The 20,550-nt window shown below is 37.1% G+C and overlaps 1 protein-coding gene across 1 annotated transcript in view; it reads right to left on the minus strand.

Annotated features, from left to right (window-relative positions):
* Positions 1-790: 790 nt before the first annotated feature.
* ddx1 (DEAD (Asp-Glu-Ala-Asp) box helicase 1) overlaps positions 791-20,550 on the minus strand; it is a 41,361-nt gene continuing 21,601 nt past the window's right edge. Inside the window, exons 15-26 of the mRNA XM_078541593.1 lie at positions 19,574-19,672; positions 18,388-18,477; positions 17,249-17,434; positions 16,882-16,933; positions 12,942-13,088; positions 12,765-12,856; positions 9,924-9,996; positions 9,775-9,847; positions 9,626-9,668; positions 7,415-7,510; positions 5,601-5,721; positions 791-1,150 (exon numbers count right to left, since the gene is read on the minus strand). Of these exons, the coding sequence (XP_078397719.1) occupies positions 1,020-1,150; positions 5,601-5,721; positions 7,415-7,510; positions 9,626-9,668; positions 9,775-9,847; positions 9,924-9,996; positions 12,765-12,856; positions 12,942-13,088; positions 16,882-16,933; positions 17,249-17,434; positions 18,388-18,477; positions 19,574-19,672 (1,203 nt within the window). The 3' untranslated portion in view covers positions 791-1,019. The remainder of the gene's footprint in view (positions 1,151-5,600; positions 5,722-7,414; positions 7,511-9,625; positions 9,669-9,774; positions 9,848-9,923; positions 9,997-12,764; positions 12,857-12,941; positions 13,089-16,881; positions 16,934-17,248; positions 17,435-18,387; positions 18,478-19,573; positions 19,673-20,550) is intronic.

A 20,550-nucleotide genomic window follows, 5' to 3' on the forward strand; every position in this document is an offset into this window, starting at 1 on the left:
TCAATCAACGTACAATACCAAATGCAGATGCAAAATTTTCTATGCTTCTGGCAAGAAATACAGAAGGAAGGCTTAATCAGCATTACTTCTATTTGTGCTTCTTTGATCATAATCTTAGGAAGACAGCCTGCCCACAGCTCTGAATTTGGAGGGCATGGATTTTGGTATAGAACAAAAGTTTCAGGTATAGAGTCTCGGAGTGAGAAGAACAGGTTTAGTGACCTATGAAAATGAATCCGGGAAACCCATCTATATTAAAATTAGTAGTTATACAGAACTTAAAGCTGAGTTTTCTCAAAGTACATCTAATACAGTGCTGTGCTGGATTTATGGGAGCTATGAAGTCATGTTAATGATTAGCCCATTCTAATGCTAGCCACCTTATGAGTTGTTCTGCTCTGTAGGCATGTATAAACAAAGGCCCTTACTGCAGTGAAAGGAACCTTTCATCAGTCCAAGCTGAACTCGTACCAAGGGTTCCTGGGCTAGGCAGAAGGAAGAGTGGAACAGAAGAGAGAAAAACCAAAATAGAGCATCACTGAGTCTCATTCAAGGCTAGAGACAGCAAACTGTTGATTTAAAAGTAGATCAAATCTTAGTCACAAACTGAAATGCAAGTAACTAATGGTTTCAGGAACATTTTCTTCATGATTCTAATAATCCTGGAATTTGTCCAACTGGCATAGAAAACATGCTTAAGATTTATTTCCTTTGTAGAAGGGATTTTTAAAAAAGCGGGAAAAATATCACACTTTCCATTCACATACACTATCAAATCACAGAATCACTATAATTTTTGATCATTTTATTCACCAGAGCAATTCTAACACTTGATGTTTCACTAGCACATTAAGCCCATGTGTAAGTGTGGTTAATCATTCAAAAACAGAAAATAAGTCGACATATAGACAGTAGTGATCGTTAACCATTCCTACATGTTGCTTTGCAGTAATAAACATTTTTAAACTTTTGTAACTTGTCAGCTTCTTTGTTGCACTAAACTGAGACACATGTCACAATCAAAAGCGACTGAACAGTTGATTGGGAAGAAAGCCAAAATGTAAGAAAGAGGATTGAGCCTCCTTTTCAAGGGCAGCCAGCTCTTGTACTGTGGAAGCCAAAGCATCAACATGGCCCTTGTACTGCCCACCTGCCAAAAGGAAGAGCAAAGAAAGTTAAAATTAAGACAAGTTTGAATTACTTAGTCAGTTTGTTCCCATTAAATTTCATCAGCTAGCGTAACACATTCAGTACCAAACATGCCAAATGAGGTTACTGCTGATGCTATGACTTGATGGGAGCAGCTCAATGAATCTATTTTACACAAATGACGATTTGTAAAAGGAAATAGAGCCCGTGTGTAAAAGTGTATGAAAAGTCATTTTGTGACAACAGCAAATAGACATCGCAAACTAAGTAGAGAACACAAAAAAAAAACGTAGGTATTCTTTTATACCACACAAGTTGATTTTTCTTTGCTTCAGAATGAACTGGTACTCTTTACTTCTGAAAGTGGTCTGACCCCAATGTGGCTTTTGTTCTAAGTTGACTTCCTCTCCCATATTTATAAAATTAGAAACAATGTATGACATGGTTCAAATTGTAATCTCCAAGTTAACTCTTTACTTTCTGGATTCAGCCAAGGAGAATTTGCCAGGTTATGAGGGAAGAGTGGAACTAGTTGAACAGCTCTTTCAAAGAACTGGCACAAACCTGATAGATAGAATACCCTCCTTCCAAATTGCCGGCATTAATCCTTAAAAATGTTTGAATGAGATTTTAGGACTATGAAAAATTAAGTAACCTGGATAAACTAATTTCCAGACCATGAAGGAACAAAACAGCACCATGAACCTTTGAGATTAATGAAGTAAAATTAAAACCAGGAAGGTACACAAATTAATGTTAATCCTTGTAAAATGGTCTGGTATAGCCAGGTACAACTAATTAAGTACACTTTTACCAGCTTGAAGTTGGGAACTTGTCAATGCCAAACAAACAAGGTAGATAAATGGCTCATGGTCCTTGGGCAGGTGACAGTCTTTAAGGCCTAAGTGTAGCATTATTAATATTAAATCTCCTGGTAATTTAACTAGGGGAATAATTACATGTTTGTAATAATAATCAAAGTCTAACATATTTTCTAAACAGTCAGCTTAAGATATCTTGGACAGAGATCCACAGACATAACCCAATGCATCACAAAGGCAGAACTTCCAGCATGCTACTCAAAGGTGTTTCATTTCATGCTTATGTCTCCAAGGAACAATCTGAACACTGAAAACCTACTAATATGATGAACTTTATTATTTACAAAAGCAAAGTTAAGCTGCACTTCACTTTGTGTTAGACTGTGGATAAATATGACTTGATTAATAATAAATATCTTTTGGAATAGGTAATGCAGGACACTTCCACGCAACTTAGATGTGATTTAATTTCCAAAATGGTGGGGTTTTTGTGGGGGGGGGGTGTTGCAGGGGAGGGAGGGAGGGGAGAATTAAAATTTCACGAATAAATATTTTTACATTAACTAATAAACCTATCAAAATTCAGACAAAATTCAGTTATTCACACAAAGATTGAAATGTTAACTGCATAAAAGACAGTGGGATTACTTCAGTGAAATGACCAAAAAAAACTTGACATTACCCCTAATAATGCAGGTCATGCTATTAACATGGAATAATCTATGTTAACTGCAATTTTTACACAGTTGGGAGGAGTATTTAGGTAACAGTGCTCATAACTATTTTAAACTTGAAGGTATTATGAAAAAGGGTAAAGGGCAAGGAACAAAATGTAAAAATACTTAAACGAAGGAGAGCTAAATTTCAGCAAGTGATAAAGGAATCAAAAACTGGCAGAACAGTAATTTTACAACAAGAGACCTTCAATACACAGGCCTTGTGTACAGAGTAAACACATTTCCACAAAGGAGAAAAATACAGCCAAAGCTAGAGGTCCCTGCACGACAAAAAACATCGATATTAAAATGAAAAAGGAGTTTTGTGACAATTGTAAAGTTGATAATACAGTAGCAAAACAAACCAAACTGAATACAGAAAATATCTAAATTAGAGGGGGTAAAGAAAGCATAAGAATAGGTTTGTGGCCAACATGAAAAAGGAACCCAAAAGTCTTTAAAAACAAATAGTAGAAGAGTAAACAAAAGGAACGGTAGGATGATTAAGAATCAAAAAAGAGATTGCCTTTTGAAGGCAGCAGGTATGGTGGGAGTGCACCTTTGCACCATCCTCACCAGGGAAGAGGGTGCTGACAATGTGACAGTAAAGGCAAAGGTAGTAGGGATAATAGAAGTATAGCTCTAGATTTTACATCAGTGACAAAACAAGGGCATTCACTGCTGATCTTGCAGAAAGTTGCCCACAAAGATCCAGTGATCTCTATGGGAGGAATTTCTCCTTTCCCAACAGCAGTTTAAATCTAGAGCCGAATCAAGGGCATGTCTTGGCTTGCAGCAGCAGTGATGTCAGCAAGCAGGTAGGCAACATTAAATGGTGTCTTGTGGAACAGGACATTCAGTGTCAGCTTGGATAAAAAATTGGCTTAAGGAGAGAAAACAGCAAATTATGGTAAATAGTTAATTTTCAGACTGGAGGATGGTGTGCAATGGCGTTCACAAGAATCAATGCTAGTATCATTGCTTTCTTTGGATATATATAAATTATGGAAGTATAATAATTTTCATAATATTTTTCTGGTTTATTGTGAAGTAGATTTATGGGGTATGTATAGTTAGGTCTGTGATTTAATTACATTTGGACTGAAAACTTTAAATCATCACAAGAAGCCAGGTGCTTGACGTACTAATGAGTAAACATGGATGCTGGCTTAGCATGTAAGGTGCAAAGAAAATTTGCATTTTTAGATAAATGAAGGGATTCTTGGATTTCAAAGGAATCTTAGTCTGTTTACAACAAGCCAGATAAACAGGGCTAAGGAGTGTGTTTATTTTTCCCAAAGGTTACTGACAACATTGGCACCATGAATGTTTTTATATTATGAGGAAGATACAGTTTCAAAGACATATGAAACAATAGAATTTAAATATTAAGGGAGAAATATATATAAAGGAGAATGAAAGGCTATGTGGAAAGAAGGACATGTAAGATCTAACAGGAGTGTGAGAAATAATGAAGCCTCCAACTATATATGCATAAATCTGCTATATAATAAAACTGAAGTTGAGGAAAAACCATTTGGAATTCCACTATCAAGTGGGTATTGTGTTAACTTGCTGGTTCTGTTTTAAATCTAAAATCTATTTTGGACTGTTGCCTTAAAGGGGGTGTAACTGGGGGTCAGGTCAATTAGGAATTGTAGGAGTATAATTACTTGCCACTATAAAAGTCTTATTAACAGAATAAAAGATTTCAAGCACATACATAAGTATTTAAAAATCCCTAGAGGTCTTGGTGGACTTATCATTTCTGAATTCAGTGCATTCATCTTCTTGTAATAAATACAAATTGCAAAACTGCTGTGATAGTGCAACCAAGTTTCCCCTCATGGATTTGGTCCACCTGGCACACAGCATCTGCCACGTCATACAAAATTGACTTGGATATTGGAATACGGAGTAAAATTTCAATTTGTTAATATCAAACTCGGGAGTGGCAAACTGAGGATGATACAAATCAATTGCAATAGGACATAGATAGGTTAGCAGAATGGGCAGACTAGTTGCAGATGGAATTTAATACAGAGAAGTGTAAGGTGATGCATTTTTGTAGAAGGTATAGGCAATATGGAGTCAATGGCACTGTTCTAAAAAGTATGCAAGGACAGAGGACATGGACGTTTTATGTGCATAGATCTTTGAAGGACATAGGACACACAGTGTGATCAGGAAAGTGTGTGGGATTTTGGGTTTCATAAATATAGAGGTATTGAGTACAAAAGCTGGGAAGGTATGCTGAACCTTTGTCAAACTCTGGTTAGGCTACATGTAGGGTAGTGTGTGTCCAGTTCTGGTCACCACACTTTAGGAAGGATGTGGAAATCCTCAAGGGTTCAGAGGATATTTATCAGTATGGTTACAGGGGTGAGGGAATTGAGAAGCTGGTGTTGTTCTCCTTGGAGCAAAGGAGACAGAGGGAAGATTTGACAGAGGTGTACAAGATTCTGAGTTTTGGATAAGGTAGACAAGCAAAAACTGTGCCCATTAGCTGATGGTACAAAGGCTAGGGGACACAGGTTTAAGGTTTTGGGCAGGAGATGCCGGGGGGGTTGGGGGGTGGGGTGGGTGTGTGTGTGTGTGTGTGGTGTGAGGAACAATTTTAAAAAACTTATGATTTCAAAAGGAAATTGGGTAGGCACTTGAAGGAAACTTGCAGGGCAACAGAGATAGAATGGGGCCAAACAATTTGTTCTACAGAGACTTGGGCCAAATGGCCTCTGTGCTGTAATTAAGTCTGACTATTTCAAAGAGTTGGTGAAGGAATGATGGACCAATGGCCTGAAGTCCTCCTTCTATATTATTATATGATATCTTTGAAAAATAATGGTGACATTAAATGGATTTTTAAAAATGGTGATTATAACATATCAAAGCTCTTCTTCTTTAAACTACTCACCTCCTAATGCTCTTTTCTTTCCATAGACTACTTTGCCATCAAATTCGTCCACTGGTATTTTCAGGTCAGGCTCAACTTGAGTGATGACGACATTCAAGTGATCTTCGATGTCGGTCAACAGCTTGAAAGAATTCAAATGTTTTTATTTTCTTGGCTGAGACATTAAATAGTTTGCCGGTATACACAGGAAAAGTCTAGTAAAAATATTTTCAACTCCCAATGCATTAAAAATATTTACAATCAGAATTGAATGTTAGTCACTCTAGTGAACACAGAGATCTCAATTGTATTATCCATTTTAATTTTGTAAATTCAATTTGTTCTTTTCTAAAACTTTGGGCATGAACAAAGTTTTTAAATCATGAGGGAGGAAGAATAATGGAACATTTACCAACTTTGATTGGGTGGGGATGCGAAAAGTAGCTGTAGAATGTTAAAATGGTCTGGATGATTTCCTACTTGGAAGGATGATAAGGGCTATTTTTTTTTCCAGAATCACGATACATATGGTTTGAAAGGTAGGTTTGATGGGTGGATGACCTTTTGCCAAAAACACTGCAATGTATTTCACTGGCTCGATTGAAAACAGCACATAGCTGGACTATATAGACCAAAACGTCCAAGTCAGATTCTTGGTCGGTGTTACAGTTGCTAATCAGAATCAGCGTGGAGTTAATGATGCTACTATTTATATCAAATTAAGCTGAAGGAAAAAAAACATGCTTTTTATATTTTTACAGCTTTACCACAATGTACATTAACATTAGGCAGGGTCAGAAATGGCTCAGCTGAGATCAAGTTGCCAATGTTCCAAGAGGTGATGTTACATAGTAACAAGTGCAATTTTTATAAGCAGCACACCCCTGACTTACCATAAACAGTGCTACTGAAAGTTCAACAGTTTAGTTTGAATGTCACATTTTGTTACAGATGCAAAACGATCTTATTAAAAAGCATAGTTACATTATTGGTGCTTATTTTGGAGCTGAAGGCATTTACAAATCAGCTAGCAATCTGCAGAAAAAGTAGTACTCTGACTTCATGATGTGGTTACAAAAAAACTCAACCTCAGCATGTGCTTATTTACAGCAATTAAACCCAATGGTTTATAAAGATGCCCTTGGCACAATAATGCACTGGACACTACAAGGTGAAATGTTCCCATCCTCGTCTGCAATCCTAGATTTATCACGAGCATCACTATGAGAAACATGTTATAAGGCAAAAAGTACAATATGTATGGGAGGGTTCTAATGCGTAACACATTCTCAAAGTTCTGCAGATTAACAACTTCATTTCTTCTGCCCTTTAAGACATCAGATATCACTTTTGAGACATTTTGTTCTCTATCTTTAAGAGGGAGATTGCTTGTAATCAGATAGTTCCCAACATACAAGTCACCAAAGTCAAGGTTATAGGTGTATAAATGTTGTCAAACATTCCTGATGTGAGGCAAACAAACAACAAACTAATCAAATTTTATGCAATCTTAAAAAAAGGCAAATTGGTGTTCAAGTTTACAACTGTAGACTATTTTGCAACAAGTCATCTAAGTATATGTTAATCAAAACATGTACTAGGTAATTCCTTACTGATGTAGGTATGGCCAGTTCAAATTTTAGCCATAGCCAACAAGTAATTCTGAAATTAGGCCTAAATAGAAACTTAAAAAAAAATAGGTCATTGGACAATGTCCAAACAGACTGGTGAACCAACAACCACAGTAGGTGAAAGAGTTTGTTTTTTAAAAAAAAAAATCACACAAACTATTGTAACGAATGGCTATTATTTTCTTTAAATGTAAGTTAACATACCTGGATTTCATTGTACCATATGGTGCATCCACCCTGGTCTTTCAGTCTGGTGTTGTAGCAACCTCTTCCACGAGATGCACATACATGGTACCAAACCTAGAAATGGTTAAATACGCTGTAGTCAGGCAATCCTTTCTAATAGTGGTCATGTCTTAAAAAGGGCCAGTCAAACATTATGGTTTTCAAAGTGACAATACATCAACATTACTAAATTTTAGACATTTAAAATGATGCTCAATATGGATACAAAGCATCATCTGACTTGCAGCTCCAATGAGTTATAGTGTAATACCAAGAAACTGTAAAATAATTTATTCATCCAGTTAATGTGTTCTAGTTTGCAATAATTATAAATAGCTTCCAGATAAAAAATTATACAGCTGCTGTTTATAGATTTTAAATAGATTACCAGTTTTGGTCATTACAATGTAGAATAGTTTTATAATAAAAACAAAACAAATTTTGCTTACTATTGAATTAGAGCCATAGAGACCACAGAAAAGTTACGGTGCAGAAAGAGGCCATACAGCCCATTGTGTCTGCACCAACCAAAAAGAGAAAAAAAAAACTAGCTGCTCATTTTAATCCCACTTTCCAGCACCTCGTCCATAGCCTTGCAGGTTACAACATTTCAGATGCAGATCCAGGTATCTTTTAATTAAGTTGAGCATTTCAGCCTCAACCACCAACTTAGGCAGTGAATTCCAGACACCCTCCACCCTGTGGGTGGAAAAGATTTTCCTCATGTCCCCTCTAATCCTTCTACCAATCACCTTAAATCTATGCCCCGTGGTAATTGACTCCTCAGCTAGGGCAAACAAGTTTTTCCTGTCTACCCTATCTAGGCCCCTCATAAATTTTGTACCCTTCCATTAGTCACCCCTTAGCTTCCTTGCTTCTAAGGAAAATAACCCTAGCCTATCCAATCTCCTCGTCGCTGTAATTTTCAAGCCTTGGCAACATTCTTGTAAATCTCTCTGCAATCTCTCCAGAGCAATTATGTCCTTCCTGTAATGTGGTGACCAGAACTGTACACAACCACTATTTTATACAATTCCAGCATTACATCCCTGCTTTTGTAATTTATACCTCACCCAATAATGGAAAGCATTCCATATGCTTTCTTGACCACCTTGTCCACCTGTCCTGCCACCTTCAGGGACCTGTGGACATGCACTCCAAAGTCTCTCACTTCCTCAACCCCTCTCAATAACTTTGTTTATTGAGTATTCCCTTGCTTTGTTTTCCCTCCCCAAATGCATTACCTCACACTTTTCCAGATTGAATTCCATTTGCCACTCAACCAAACCATTGATGTCATTCTGGAGTCGACAGCTATCCTCTTCATTATCAACTACATGGCCAATTTTTGTGTCATCTGCAAATTTCCCAATCATGCCTCCCACATTTAAGTCTAAATCATTAATATATACAACAAACAGCAAGGGCCCCAACACTGAGCCCTGTGGAACACCATTGGAAACCGTTTTCCATTCGCAAAAACATTCATTGATCATTACCCTTCGTTTCTTGTCACTGAGCCAATTTTGGATCCAACCTGCCACCTTCCCCTGTATCCCATAAGATCTCACTTTCCTGACCAGTTTGCCATGTGAGGCCTTTTCAAATGCCTTACTGAAATCCATGTAAGCAACATCCACTGCACTACCCTCATCAATTCTCCTTGTTACTAACTTGATAGAGTTTTTTGAGGAAGGCACAATCTTCCCCTAACAAAGCCATGCTGACTATCCCTGGTCAATTCATGCCTAATGACAGTTTATCCTGTCTCTCAGAATTGTTTCCAATAATTTGCCCACCACCGAAGTCAGACTGACTGGCCTATCCCTCACACCCTTTTTAAATAATGGTACAACTTCACAGACCTCCAATCTTGGGACCTCGCCTGTATCTAATGACGATTGGAAAATGATCCTTAGAGCACCCACTATTTCCTCCCTAAATTAACACAAAAAGACTACCTTTTCTTTCTCAACACAAAAACAAAAATACCTGGAAAAACTCAGCAGGTCTGACAGCATCTGCAGAGAGGAACACAGTTACTGTTTCGAGTCCTTATGACTCTTCAACAGAATGGACTCGAAACGGTAACTGTGTTCCTCTCCGCAGATGCTGTCAGACCTGCTGAGTTTTTCCAGGTATTTTTGTTTTTGTTTTGGATTTCCAGCATCCGCAGTTTTTTGCTTTTACCTTTTCTTTTTCGGTTGCCACCAAGGAAATGGCTAGACCCATCCTGAAAGAAAAGTAAATATCATTTGCTGCTTTCCATGCTTTTTAAACATAAAAAGAAACATTTATAAAAAGGCAGACGCTTGGGCTTAATGCAAACTCTGTCTTACCTGTCAGCTCTGCCCACTCTACCAATCCGATGAACATAGTTTTGTTTTTCGTCAGGAAGAGTCACGTTAATTACTATTTTAAAGCAAAAATAAATTAGTACTGTACTAAATTAATGAGGAGCAACACAACCAGTAGATAGCTCACTTACCAAAAGGAACTCCACGAATGTCAATTCCTCTGGCTGCAACATCAGTACAGATCAGGAGTCTTACATCCGCTTTCTTGCCAAAACAAAAAGATGTGCATCAAAACTTTGTATTGAGAAAGGGAATGTTAAACAAATAATTTTTAATCACGTCCATAACATTTTTATCGGCACGTTCTGCAACAGGTCAAGCTTTAGTGGAATGTCACTTTTCTATCTCTACCTATAGACTCGAAGCCACTTACCAATTTCTGTCTGTGGAAGACAGAGACTTGTTATTATTAATGCAACTGTATATTGACAACTATTAGGCTGTCAGACTTCTTGCCAGCCAAGCTTGCTAACATTTACAGGATGCACTTTCTGGACTCAGTTTTTGGCAAAAATATTTCATCTAAAAGGCCAATTTAGCAAAAAACTGATTATAGTGAAATTTACTACCATTTATAGTGAAAATTTAAATCTGCAAAATATTAAATATAAAAAGTCTACTCCTGCCTCCAGTTATAAAACATTGCAATTATTAGACTTAACATCAGTCACTGTAACAGCAGCATTATCAGTCCTTTCTGTAGAAATACATATGCAAATTCAGGCCAAGATATGAAATGTCAGAATACAGCACCTTCAAATTTTTCAAATTTAGCTGAATCTGTGTTCCAACAAAGAAAAAACACTGGCCAAATTTTGTACAAAAACACAGCACTATAATACTCAAATAAATAATCATCTTCAGACCTCAATTTTAAAGTGTTTGCTTAACACTCAAATTACACAAATTTTCAGCCTTGCTCAGAATGAATATTAGATTGGTTAGCTACTCAAGTTAAAAACCAGAAGCTGCCAGCTGCCTACTCCAATTTCAAATGATTGTATTTTAAAACAAAATGCATTTCTCTCTAGCATCCTTAAACTTTAGAGTGGGTCTGTTGTGATACAGCTAATCAGGATAGACCATGTTGAGCACAAAATCAAAACATTAAGAAACTAAAAACAGAAATGCAGGAAACATTCAGGAGGTCTGGCAGCATCGGTGAAGAGAGAAACAGAGTTAATGTTTCAGACTGATGACCTTTTAAGAACATCTACCTAAAACATTGACTGGTTCTCTCTCAACACATGCTGACAGACCTGCTGAGTACTTCCAGCATCCACAGTAGTTCCAGCATTCAAAGTATTTTGCTTTTGAAGAAACCAGCTATAATTTTTTAAATAAAAAGATGGCTTTGTAGCTTCTGTTGGCACCTTTAATGTTGGCTTTTTTTTGCTCTTTTCAACATTTAGTATTTATATATTTAGTATTTGACCTTTAAACACTATGCCATTAAGCATTTCAAGAAGGCAGCTCACCACCGCCTTTAAAAGGGCAATAAATGCTGGCCCAGCCAGCAACGTCCACATCCCGTGAAAGAATGAAAAACCCTACTGAAAACACTAATTGGAACGTTTCTGAATCATTAAGGCTTTTTTTAAATAAAAAATTATATTTTGAAATTTAAAAAAAAACAATGAATTGGCAATAATGCACCAAGGAACATGAATTCATATTTTATTTGTATTAGATTGTTCATTTAGTATGAATCTCACACATAATGCAACAAAAATAGTCATGCACTAGTAACTCAAGTTACCAAAGTATCTTGCAACAGTGGCTGGAAGATTTTAGATGTGCAGTTATCAATTTAACTTTGTAAGAACATAAGAAATAGGAGCAGGTGTAGGTCATTCAGCCTTTTGAGCCTGTTCTGTCATTCAATATCACCATTTGAACTCTCCATCCCCATCCACCCATCGATTTCCTTTGCATTCAAAAATCTATTGATCGATCTTGAATATACTCGATGACTAGGCATTCACAGCCCTCTGAGGCAGAGAATACCAAAGGTCTACAACCTTCTGAGTGAAGAAATTTCTCATCTCAGTCTTAAATGGCTGACCCTTATTCTAAAATTGTGATACCTAGTTCTAGACTCCCCAGCCAGGGAAAAGATCCGACCTCCAACTACCCTGTCAAGCCTCTTAAGAATTTTATGTTTCAATGAGAACACCTTTCATTCTTCTAAACTAAAGGGAATAGAGGCTTAGTCTACGCAATTTCTCCTCATAGGACAATGTTGCTTCGTTCCAGGAATCAGTCCAGTAAACTTTTCTTAGACCTCCTTCAAGTATATCCTTCCTTCGGTACGGAGATCACCACTGTACACATGTGAGATCTCAGCAAAGCAATACCTAAAGCTGTAGCAAGATTAGCTTTACGCACCAATGCCTTTGCATTAAAGTCTAACATAGCATTTGCGTTCCTAATTGTTTGCTGTACTTCCAGGTTAACTGTGATTAGTGTACAAGGATACCGAAGATCCCACCGAATACCAACATTTCCTAACATCTTACATTTAAAAAAAAATTATGCTCATCTGCTTTTGTAGGAAAAAGAAAACTTCACATTTCTCCACACTATATTCCATTTGCTACATTCTGTGTTCACATAATCTCTCCATTTCTCTTTGCAGCCACTTTACATTTTCGTAGCTTTCTTTCCCACCTAGCTTTGTATTGTTAGCAAACTGAGTCTGAGTGTAATGTATCCAAGTCATTGATATAAATTGTAAATAGCTGTGTCCCAAGTACTGAACCTTGCGTACCCAACTAGTTATAACCTGCCAATGCAAAAATGCCCTGTTTATCCCCTCAATCAGTGCTAATATATTACCCCCATCCCATGAGCTCTAATTTTGTGTAATATCTTCTTGTGTGGTACCTTACTGAATGTCTTTTGAAAATCCAAATACACTAGATCCCCATATCCGGCAACTGAAATAAGACAGACAAGTATTACAGAAGTACCTTGAATCTTTCCAAGTTTTGCTTTCTTTCATTTGGTTTTCTATCACCATGCAAACAGACACAAGAGAACTGATGTCCCTTTTTATCTGGTCCTGAAACAATAAAATAGTTTGATGTGAGAACCCCTACCTCAAAGCAGCTATGGCTGAAACAAAATAGTGAACATAATGATCTCACCTCCTCCCATCTGAATAAAGTACTGTTCCATGTTATCACAGTCAATCTTTGTCCTGCAAAAAATGATCGCTTGATCCATCTTGTGTTCCTTGATTGCACGGGCTGTATATTCGCCCTTTAGTATTTTAATAGCTTCTGACCACATCTCTGGAGAAATTAGATATGGAAACTAACTAAAAACAGAACATCTCCTATGTGCAAAATTAAAACCACTACAGAGCCTTAGTGATTAAAAAATTCCAAGAAGTAATAGCAAGTTTAAAATGATAACTGTTTTATCAATAATCAAGTAATTGAAGCAACCTGATATTCTGTAAATAAATCCAGAAGCATTTTTTGCTGCTACTGTACCAGTTGAATTTACAGAACAAAGCGTTCACTTTAACTGCAGAAATCCACCACCATGCTCAAGCTTTCCCAAACTCAAATTGGTAAGAAGCTAAGCCCAATGGAGAAGCAAAGAGATTTGGGTGCTCACGTAGAAAAATTATTAAAAGCTGCTGGAAAAGGTACTAAAAGAAAATCAAATCAGCCATTGGAATTTTGACCTTTATCTTAAGGGGCTGGAATACAAAGGGAGGAAATTATACTTCAGTTGTATAGTCTTCAACACACCCTGCTTGGAGTACTGGGTTCAGTTCTGGGCATCTCTTCACAGGAAAGAGATACTGGCTTCGCAGGACGTAAAACACATTCACCAGAATGACATTGAAATTAAAGAGCTGAGAACACTTTGCACAAACTTAGCTTGTGTTCTTTTAAGTATAGAAGAGTGAGGGTGATCTAATCAAGGTATTTAAAATGAATTCAATAAGGTTGATGAAAAACGATTTGTCTGGTGGGAAACTTAAGGACAAGGGGGCATAATCCCAGTCCCCATAGATTCATCCACTATCAAACTTTACTCACTTTTCCCTTAAAAGATGCAATAGTCCCTCCTTCATTTACTCAATAGCAAAGTATTTCATGGTCTAATAACCCTCTTCATAAAGATATTTTAGATGATTACAAAACCAAATGACTCTGTGATGGAATTTGAAGAGGTGAATAACTTGTTTGTCTCTTACCCTTCTCTACTCCCAGTGTTTTAAGTCTTTCAACTAGTTTCTTATCTGTACTGTCATGCTGATAAATCTAGGTAAATTCTATGGGTTTAATGTCCTTATTATAGTGGAGAGTCCAAAACTGGTGACATTACTCTATAACCTAACTACTACAACGTACAAAATTTATCAACATACTGTTCCTAAATTTGTGCTTCAATTTACTTAGTATTTGTGCTTTGAAGGAATTAAGTATTCAAACTCTAGGGCCTGATTTTCATGGGTGGGGCATGAATCTCACAAGCAAGGAACCTGAACTCAGCAAATGGTTCCAAATGGCCCTGTTTAGTTCTAATTTTTGCTGTTCCAAGAGCCTTAACCCACAACATGGGAGTCATAATTAAATACTTGTGAAGGGCGGATGAGGTCTGTTGTAAGTGAGTGCGTTTTTTAAAATCCCCAGCCCTTTAAATGTGAAAAAAAAACATGCTGAAGCTGTCAGTTAGAGATTAAAAAAACCCTCTACTGGACTGCTTTGATTGACAGGCCATCTGGTGTAGATTAGAAAAATTTAGTAAAACTGCAGGAATAGATGGTAAAGTTCTTTGTTGACATTTCCCAAGGTTGGGTGGGGAGCATGAGTTGGCATGGAGGGGACATGGGCAGTGGGTGGGGGAGGGGGGGGGTCTGAGGGCTAGAGGGCCTAACAATTACTAAAACAACTGGGACAAAGTCCCAGAAAGCTGAGGCGAGCCTTCTAACCAGCCCAGCCTCGGCATTCACCCAACCCCATGGCCGCCTATGATCTGCTTCCAGGATTGGCGGGCCCATCTCTATCCTGTCGGTGCCTCCTCGGAGTGAAAATTGGGTTTAAAAAGGCCCTTTTTCAAAAAAAAAGGCAGCTCTGCTGGGTAGAGAAATTCCCCAACTCAAGCTAACCACCTCAGCAGCAAAACTCTGGCTGTAGGGCTCTGTTTATTCATTCTGTTCAGTATCTTTCCATTTTATTATTTTTCCTATCCAAGTTTATATATTCTGCTTTGTTCTATATTATGATTTTTTTCTAACAAATTTCTTGAGGCGCACCGGATCGAACTCCTTATGAAAAAAACTACAAATATGCATCTCCAGCATTCCTTTTTTCTATCCAGTCATTTCTACCATCAAAGAATACAAGTCTTGTACAATGATGAGGTTTAAAAGATTGTGTTTTAAGACTGTATATTAAGTAAATTGGGGTCACATGACCTGTTCTGAAATGTGCCTTAAAGCAAGCCTGGGTGGTTTGACTGTTAGAGATTAAAGGTGGCCATACTGTTTTACTGGGAAGAAGATACAAGGTATTTATGCTTGGAGACAATGGCAGCAGCATCCGTGTTAACGGTGGAGATTGAGTGTCTCCAAAGTCCAAGAAAACAATGTTTCAAATGTTGGTTTATAAACACTTTCCTTTTGATTGCAAGACAAAAGACAGTTGGGCTCTCAAGGATAGCCAATTAGCATTTCTATTTAGATACAAGGCCCATGTGATTCATGTTGCTATGGGGAAGGATGCAGAGGAAGCCATTGTAAAGATCAGTTTTCAAACTTTCCTTGACATCGGTGTATTGATTCTGCCTGGATCAGAGAGAGAGGCAGCAGTTAGAAACCAAAATGTTTTTATGCTTCACCGTGCGGGAAGGCAGGTGGGAGTTTGCGCTCAGATGGAAAGACCAAATTCACGGGGAGTTAAAACGAATCTGGAAGAGTTGTTTAGCTTGCACTAGAGGAAGAGTCTCTGGGAAAAGAAAACCTCACTGTGAAAGGCAGTTCTAAGTTTGCAAGTTACCAGGCTGAAAAAAGAACAGGAATAAACCCTGAGGAGCTAAAAGTTTGGATTAATTCCAGGAAAATTGAATATCTATTTAAAGGACGGTGTAAAGGATACCTGTAAAGTGTGTTTATTTCCTGTTAGTCTAAAAATAAGAAGGGAGATATTCATTCTGTGGTTTAAAGCATAAGTTGCCAATAAGGATAGTGTTTAGTCAATCGTGCATTTAGTCTGTTACAAAGAAACATCTTAAATGTGAAATCTTGACATTTCATTCTTTCAGCTAGTAACTAGAAGTTCAAATTGCTTTTTAAAAGTTCTCAAAGGGCATCGTAAAAGTCTTTAAAAATTGTTGATGGCTGTCCGTGAACATATCTATAAGTTCACAAACCTGGCCCTGAAGTATGAATTTTTAAAAGTTTGCCTACAATTTGTATTAAGATGAAATAGTTGCACAAATTAGCTTTTGCTCCCTTCTGGAACATCCAGATTTTGCTAGGTATTCTCTCATCTCCCAGAGACAAGAGTTTCTGCTACCACCTCTAATTATACCTTCAATATCCAACGAGTTCTGCAAATTTCTTTCAAAATCAATTTATTTTTCAGGTTGATAATTATTTCACATCCTCCTTTAGTATTCCTACATTCTGCATTAGCAGTAGGTGGTCAGTCTCAATCTATCATCTGTTGGCATGTCATCTTGGGCTAAAGAGAGACCCTATATGCTCCCCCTTCCCACCCCATTCAGGAAGGGTCAGCAGTTGGTCAGGGAACCAAGCAGAACAAATTCAAGCTAATAGCAGATACCAGACGGTGGCACTTGAGGACCTTCAACAGCAAAGCTCATGATAAAATGACAAATTACACCGCATGGACATGCATAATACTTCAGAATGGTGCAGCTTTGATTTTTTTGAGGGGGAGGTGGGGGAAACTATGAATTCTTTTATGGATACAATGCATTCTAAATGATGTCCAATGACTAAAACTTTTAGATCTCAATATCCATATTGTAGTTAAATTTGTATTCTGACTTTTAAGCAGGAAATCAAATAGGAAGTATGGCATCTAACGCAAAGGCACTGACCTGGAGAATTGGCACCAGGTCTTGTGTTATCTTTTGCATGAACTTCATCGGTCTGAGGAAGAAAAACAAAGAAAAAGTTACATTCTGATAATCAATTGGTTTAATGCATATTAAGACATTACAGCAAGAGTTACATTTTTGTCATTCATAAGAAATAAGAGCACAAGGTTATTTAGCTTATTGACAAAGCTATTTCAGCATAAAATTTCAAAGGAACATTTAAGAATTTTGTGGTTTTTTGGGGGAGGATAGAATAAGCAATACTTCTGATAGGAAAGTTCCACAAACAATGGCACAGGAGTAGTATGCTCTCCTTGTTTAGGCACTGGACCCAAGTTTGCTAATAAAGTAGTCCAACCCGCTTTACCCGGATATGCCGTCCAAGTTTCTCCCAGTGATGATCTGTTTTTGGATTAACTCGAAGAACAACATGATGTACGGTTTCAGGAACAGAATCCTCTCCTTTAAGATCTACCCAGGTTGGGAAATGCATGATCTTCTCTGACAGCTTCTTAACATCAAATGAATGCAGAGTGGCAGAGCAAACAATCACCTAGGCAAAGCATAGTAAACCAAGTTATTTTATGCCATTTTAATATCTGGAGTGCAGCAATCTTATATTAAAAGTAAAGGCTTTTACTTTTAATAGTCAGCATTTCAATTTAGAAAAAAATGAACGCTTGCCACTAATTTGCATTGTAATGCCTCACGCTGTTGGATTTACTGCAGAGGACAATCTCTTAGTTGATTTATTCTACATCTATTCACAGTCTTTACTAGTTAAAAAGAAAACAGAAAAGAATGCTTGCAGTTGTTTAACCAAATGCTTGCTTCACAAATCTGAAAGGTGGCTGTCAGTCCCAACAGAATAAGGCGAACTCTTTCAAAAGACAGTTTTAAGACATGAGTAAATGTTCTTTTCCAGCTATGCTCCCAAACATCCCTTTCTAGTAATTTGTTGGCTTCTTTGGGAATTGAAGAATATTAACATTCTTTAATTTGATTAATGAAGCCAGAGTGGATTGCCCGAAAGATAAATCATGCCATATATCAGGAAATCCAAGATTTATACAGCATTGTCCAATCACAGTAGCGGAATGGCTTTTAGATTTAGTCACTTCTAGAGGAATTTTCTTCCTACTGTGCCTTTCAGAAAGGCACTGGTTGGTTTGACTCTTGAAGCCTTTCATATCACACATTTGTGCTCCTTTATTTGGATCAAGAAAGTTGGATAAAACTTGTAAATAACTTACTAAATGTACAATTTGCATCTGATGAAAATATTAAGTATTTTTTAAAATTAAAGGTTCAGTGTATTGAAGTCAATGGGACAAACCAAAACTAAAGTAGCATTTCCTGGAAAGCTGATTACACAGCATGACAAATACACACGCATTATCAAGAGAATCCCCGTGGGATATTCAAACATCAATTTAGACACTTGGTTCTTGTACAAGAGTAGAGATATTAAAATGACTTTACTGTGTCTTTTAACAAAGTTCCTACCTGGAGCCTCTTGCCATCAGATGTCACTTGAGGGATCTGAGAATGTATTCTTGAAATGAAGTCAGAGTAGCCTTGAGTGAGCAACCCATCCTACAAAAAGACATCCACTTTAGATGGCTCTATTTTAATCACCATGAAATATGCAGAATACTCGTTTGGATATTTTTTCCCAGTTTTCAAATATGTGCCTTCTACTAATGCAAAGTTTGTAAATGTTTAGCACCAGGTTTAGGTTTCTTTATTAGCTATACAAAGAAAATTTCTATGGACACAGTGTATAGTGAACTGTTTATCTGAAAGATTTAAAGCAAGAGGTACAACAACATTGCTTGGATACACAAAATAATGTGTTGATGTCTTAAGGCTAAAGATTAGGGAACAGGATGCTGCATGGTTAGATTTCATTGACAAGAGGAGAAACTTTGAAAAGGCTTCCTGAATCCATTATCTATTTGTACTTAATATGGAAAGATGTCTAAACTCTTTCCAGGATTAGTGGTATTAGTCTACACACTTAAAAGAAAACTCTGCACTTAATAAAAGTATTTCTGAAGGCTGAACAAAATATTGGCCTGGATTTTGTGTTCAGCGGTTAACTGACATCAAATAAATTTCATGAACCTGCTGCGATCATCGTGGCAAGAATTTCACCTGCTTTGAGGGAGAATTCCCTCCTGGCATGGGTTGCTGTGAAGCCCAACAGTGCGGGCAAAAATGGCAGTCACTGTACCACAAAAACTGAAAGGCTACAGCAGCGAAAAAAAATCACATCTTTTACAAAATGAAAAACCTAAGCAGGTTTTTAAAAATTACAATAATTTTGATCAAATAAATTGGAGTGTAACTTATGTGGAGTGAGCCAGCAATTAGCCCAAATCTGTACTGGTTTCTTAGTTGGTGTTCGAAGCAACGAGCCCTCGTTGGCTGGCATACCACGTGCGCACTTTGGAAGTCGCAAAATCTGGCCCGCTATGTCTATCTTATTCAGTTAATGGGGTACTGAATCACATAGCTTCCAGCTTTGCCAATAGAACCAAAAGCTGCAAAAAGTCTTACTGAGACAGAGGTGCCGGGTGGTATATGAAGCCATGAAAAAAATACCATTGTAGCAAACACAGATGCTATTCAATTTGTAGGATTAATAAGGATAATGATAGCATTTCAGTTTTGATAAATGAGCACTTACAGCTTCATCTAGCACCAAGAATCTAATTTGGGACAGATTCAGTTTTCCTGTTGAGACAAGGTCATCTATTCTTCCAGGAGTTCCAACAACAATGTCCACCTGTGGAATAGAGAAGAACATTCATTACGTTCAATTTAATGCTGTTTATATTTAAATTAAATTATAGAACAAAAACAAAGTTTAGGTTAGGATTGAACCACACTTTTCTTCAGTAGCCTTTAAAATACAAGGGGCATCTTTAACAGCTGAAAACTAGTTCAACGACCAGGAGTAAATGTAGCACAATATCAGAGGTTTAAATAATTGCCGAAAATGTTCCTTTGAGGAAAGGCACTTCCGGAAAAGTGAGGCGCAGGCAGATTTGTATTGCAAAATAAGGAACCCAAATTAACCACTTTGGTGAATAATAGATCTGTGGTTACATTCTGTGGGAAAGTTTTATGTTAATAAAGAGATAAAAATATAATCACTGTGAAAGGTGAATTTTCTTCTGGATAAACTGTTTTCAGTATGAAGAGGTAAAATGCAAGTTTCTTATCACGCAAAGTTTTAAAAGGTGGTAAGTTAATAAAATTGTACGAAATAATTATTGTGCAATTTCCTGAATTTCTTCAATTTACATCATAAGTATTCTTCCAGGATTGTTTTGGGAATCTCTGCACTTCTGGCGCAGGAACTCAAAGCAAATAAAGGTTTACTTTGCTGGGGTTGGGGGTGGTGGTGGGGAGGCATGAATTGAAACAAAAGAGTGACAAAATAATGAAAAAAAACATGATTTTGGAACATTCGCTGAACATCAAAATCAGAGTAAAACTCTTACATTTTTAAAATTAAAACTAATGTAATTCAAAAATAATTCAATTTAATTTGGAAGTTTATGCACTGCTGCTGATCCATGCTTTCATTCAAAAGAAGGTATGAATGTGATGGAATCACGTTGGAAATATCAAGTGGTAATCCAACTTACAAATTACCTT

The sequence above is a fragment of the Cetorhinus maximus genome, chromosome 5, assembly GCF_964194155.1.
Source record: "Cetorhinus maximus chromosome 5, sCetMax3.hap1.1, whole genome shotgun sequence".
NCBI classification, from domain to species: domain Eukaryota; kingdom Metazoa; phylum Chordata; class Chondrichthyes; order Lamniformes; family Cetorhinidae; genus Cetorhinus; species Cetorhinus maximus.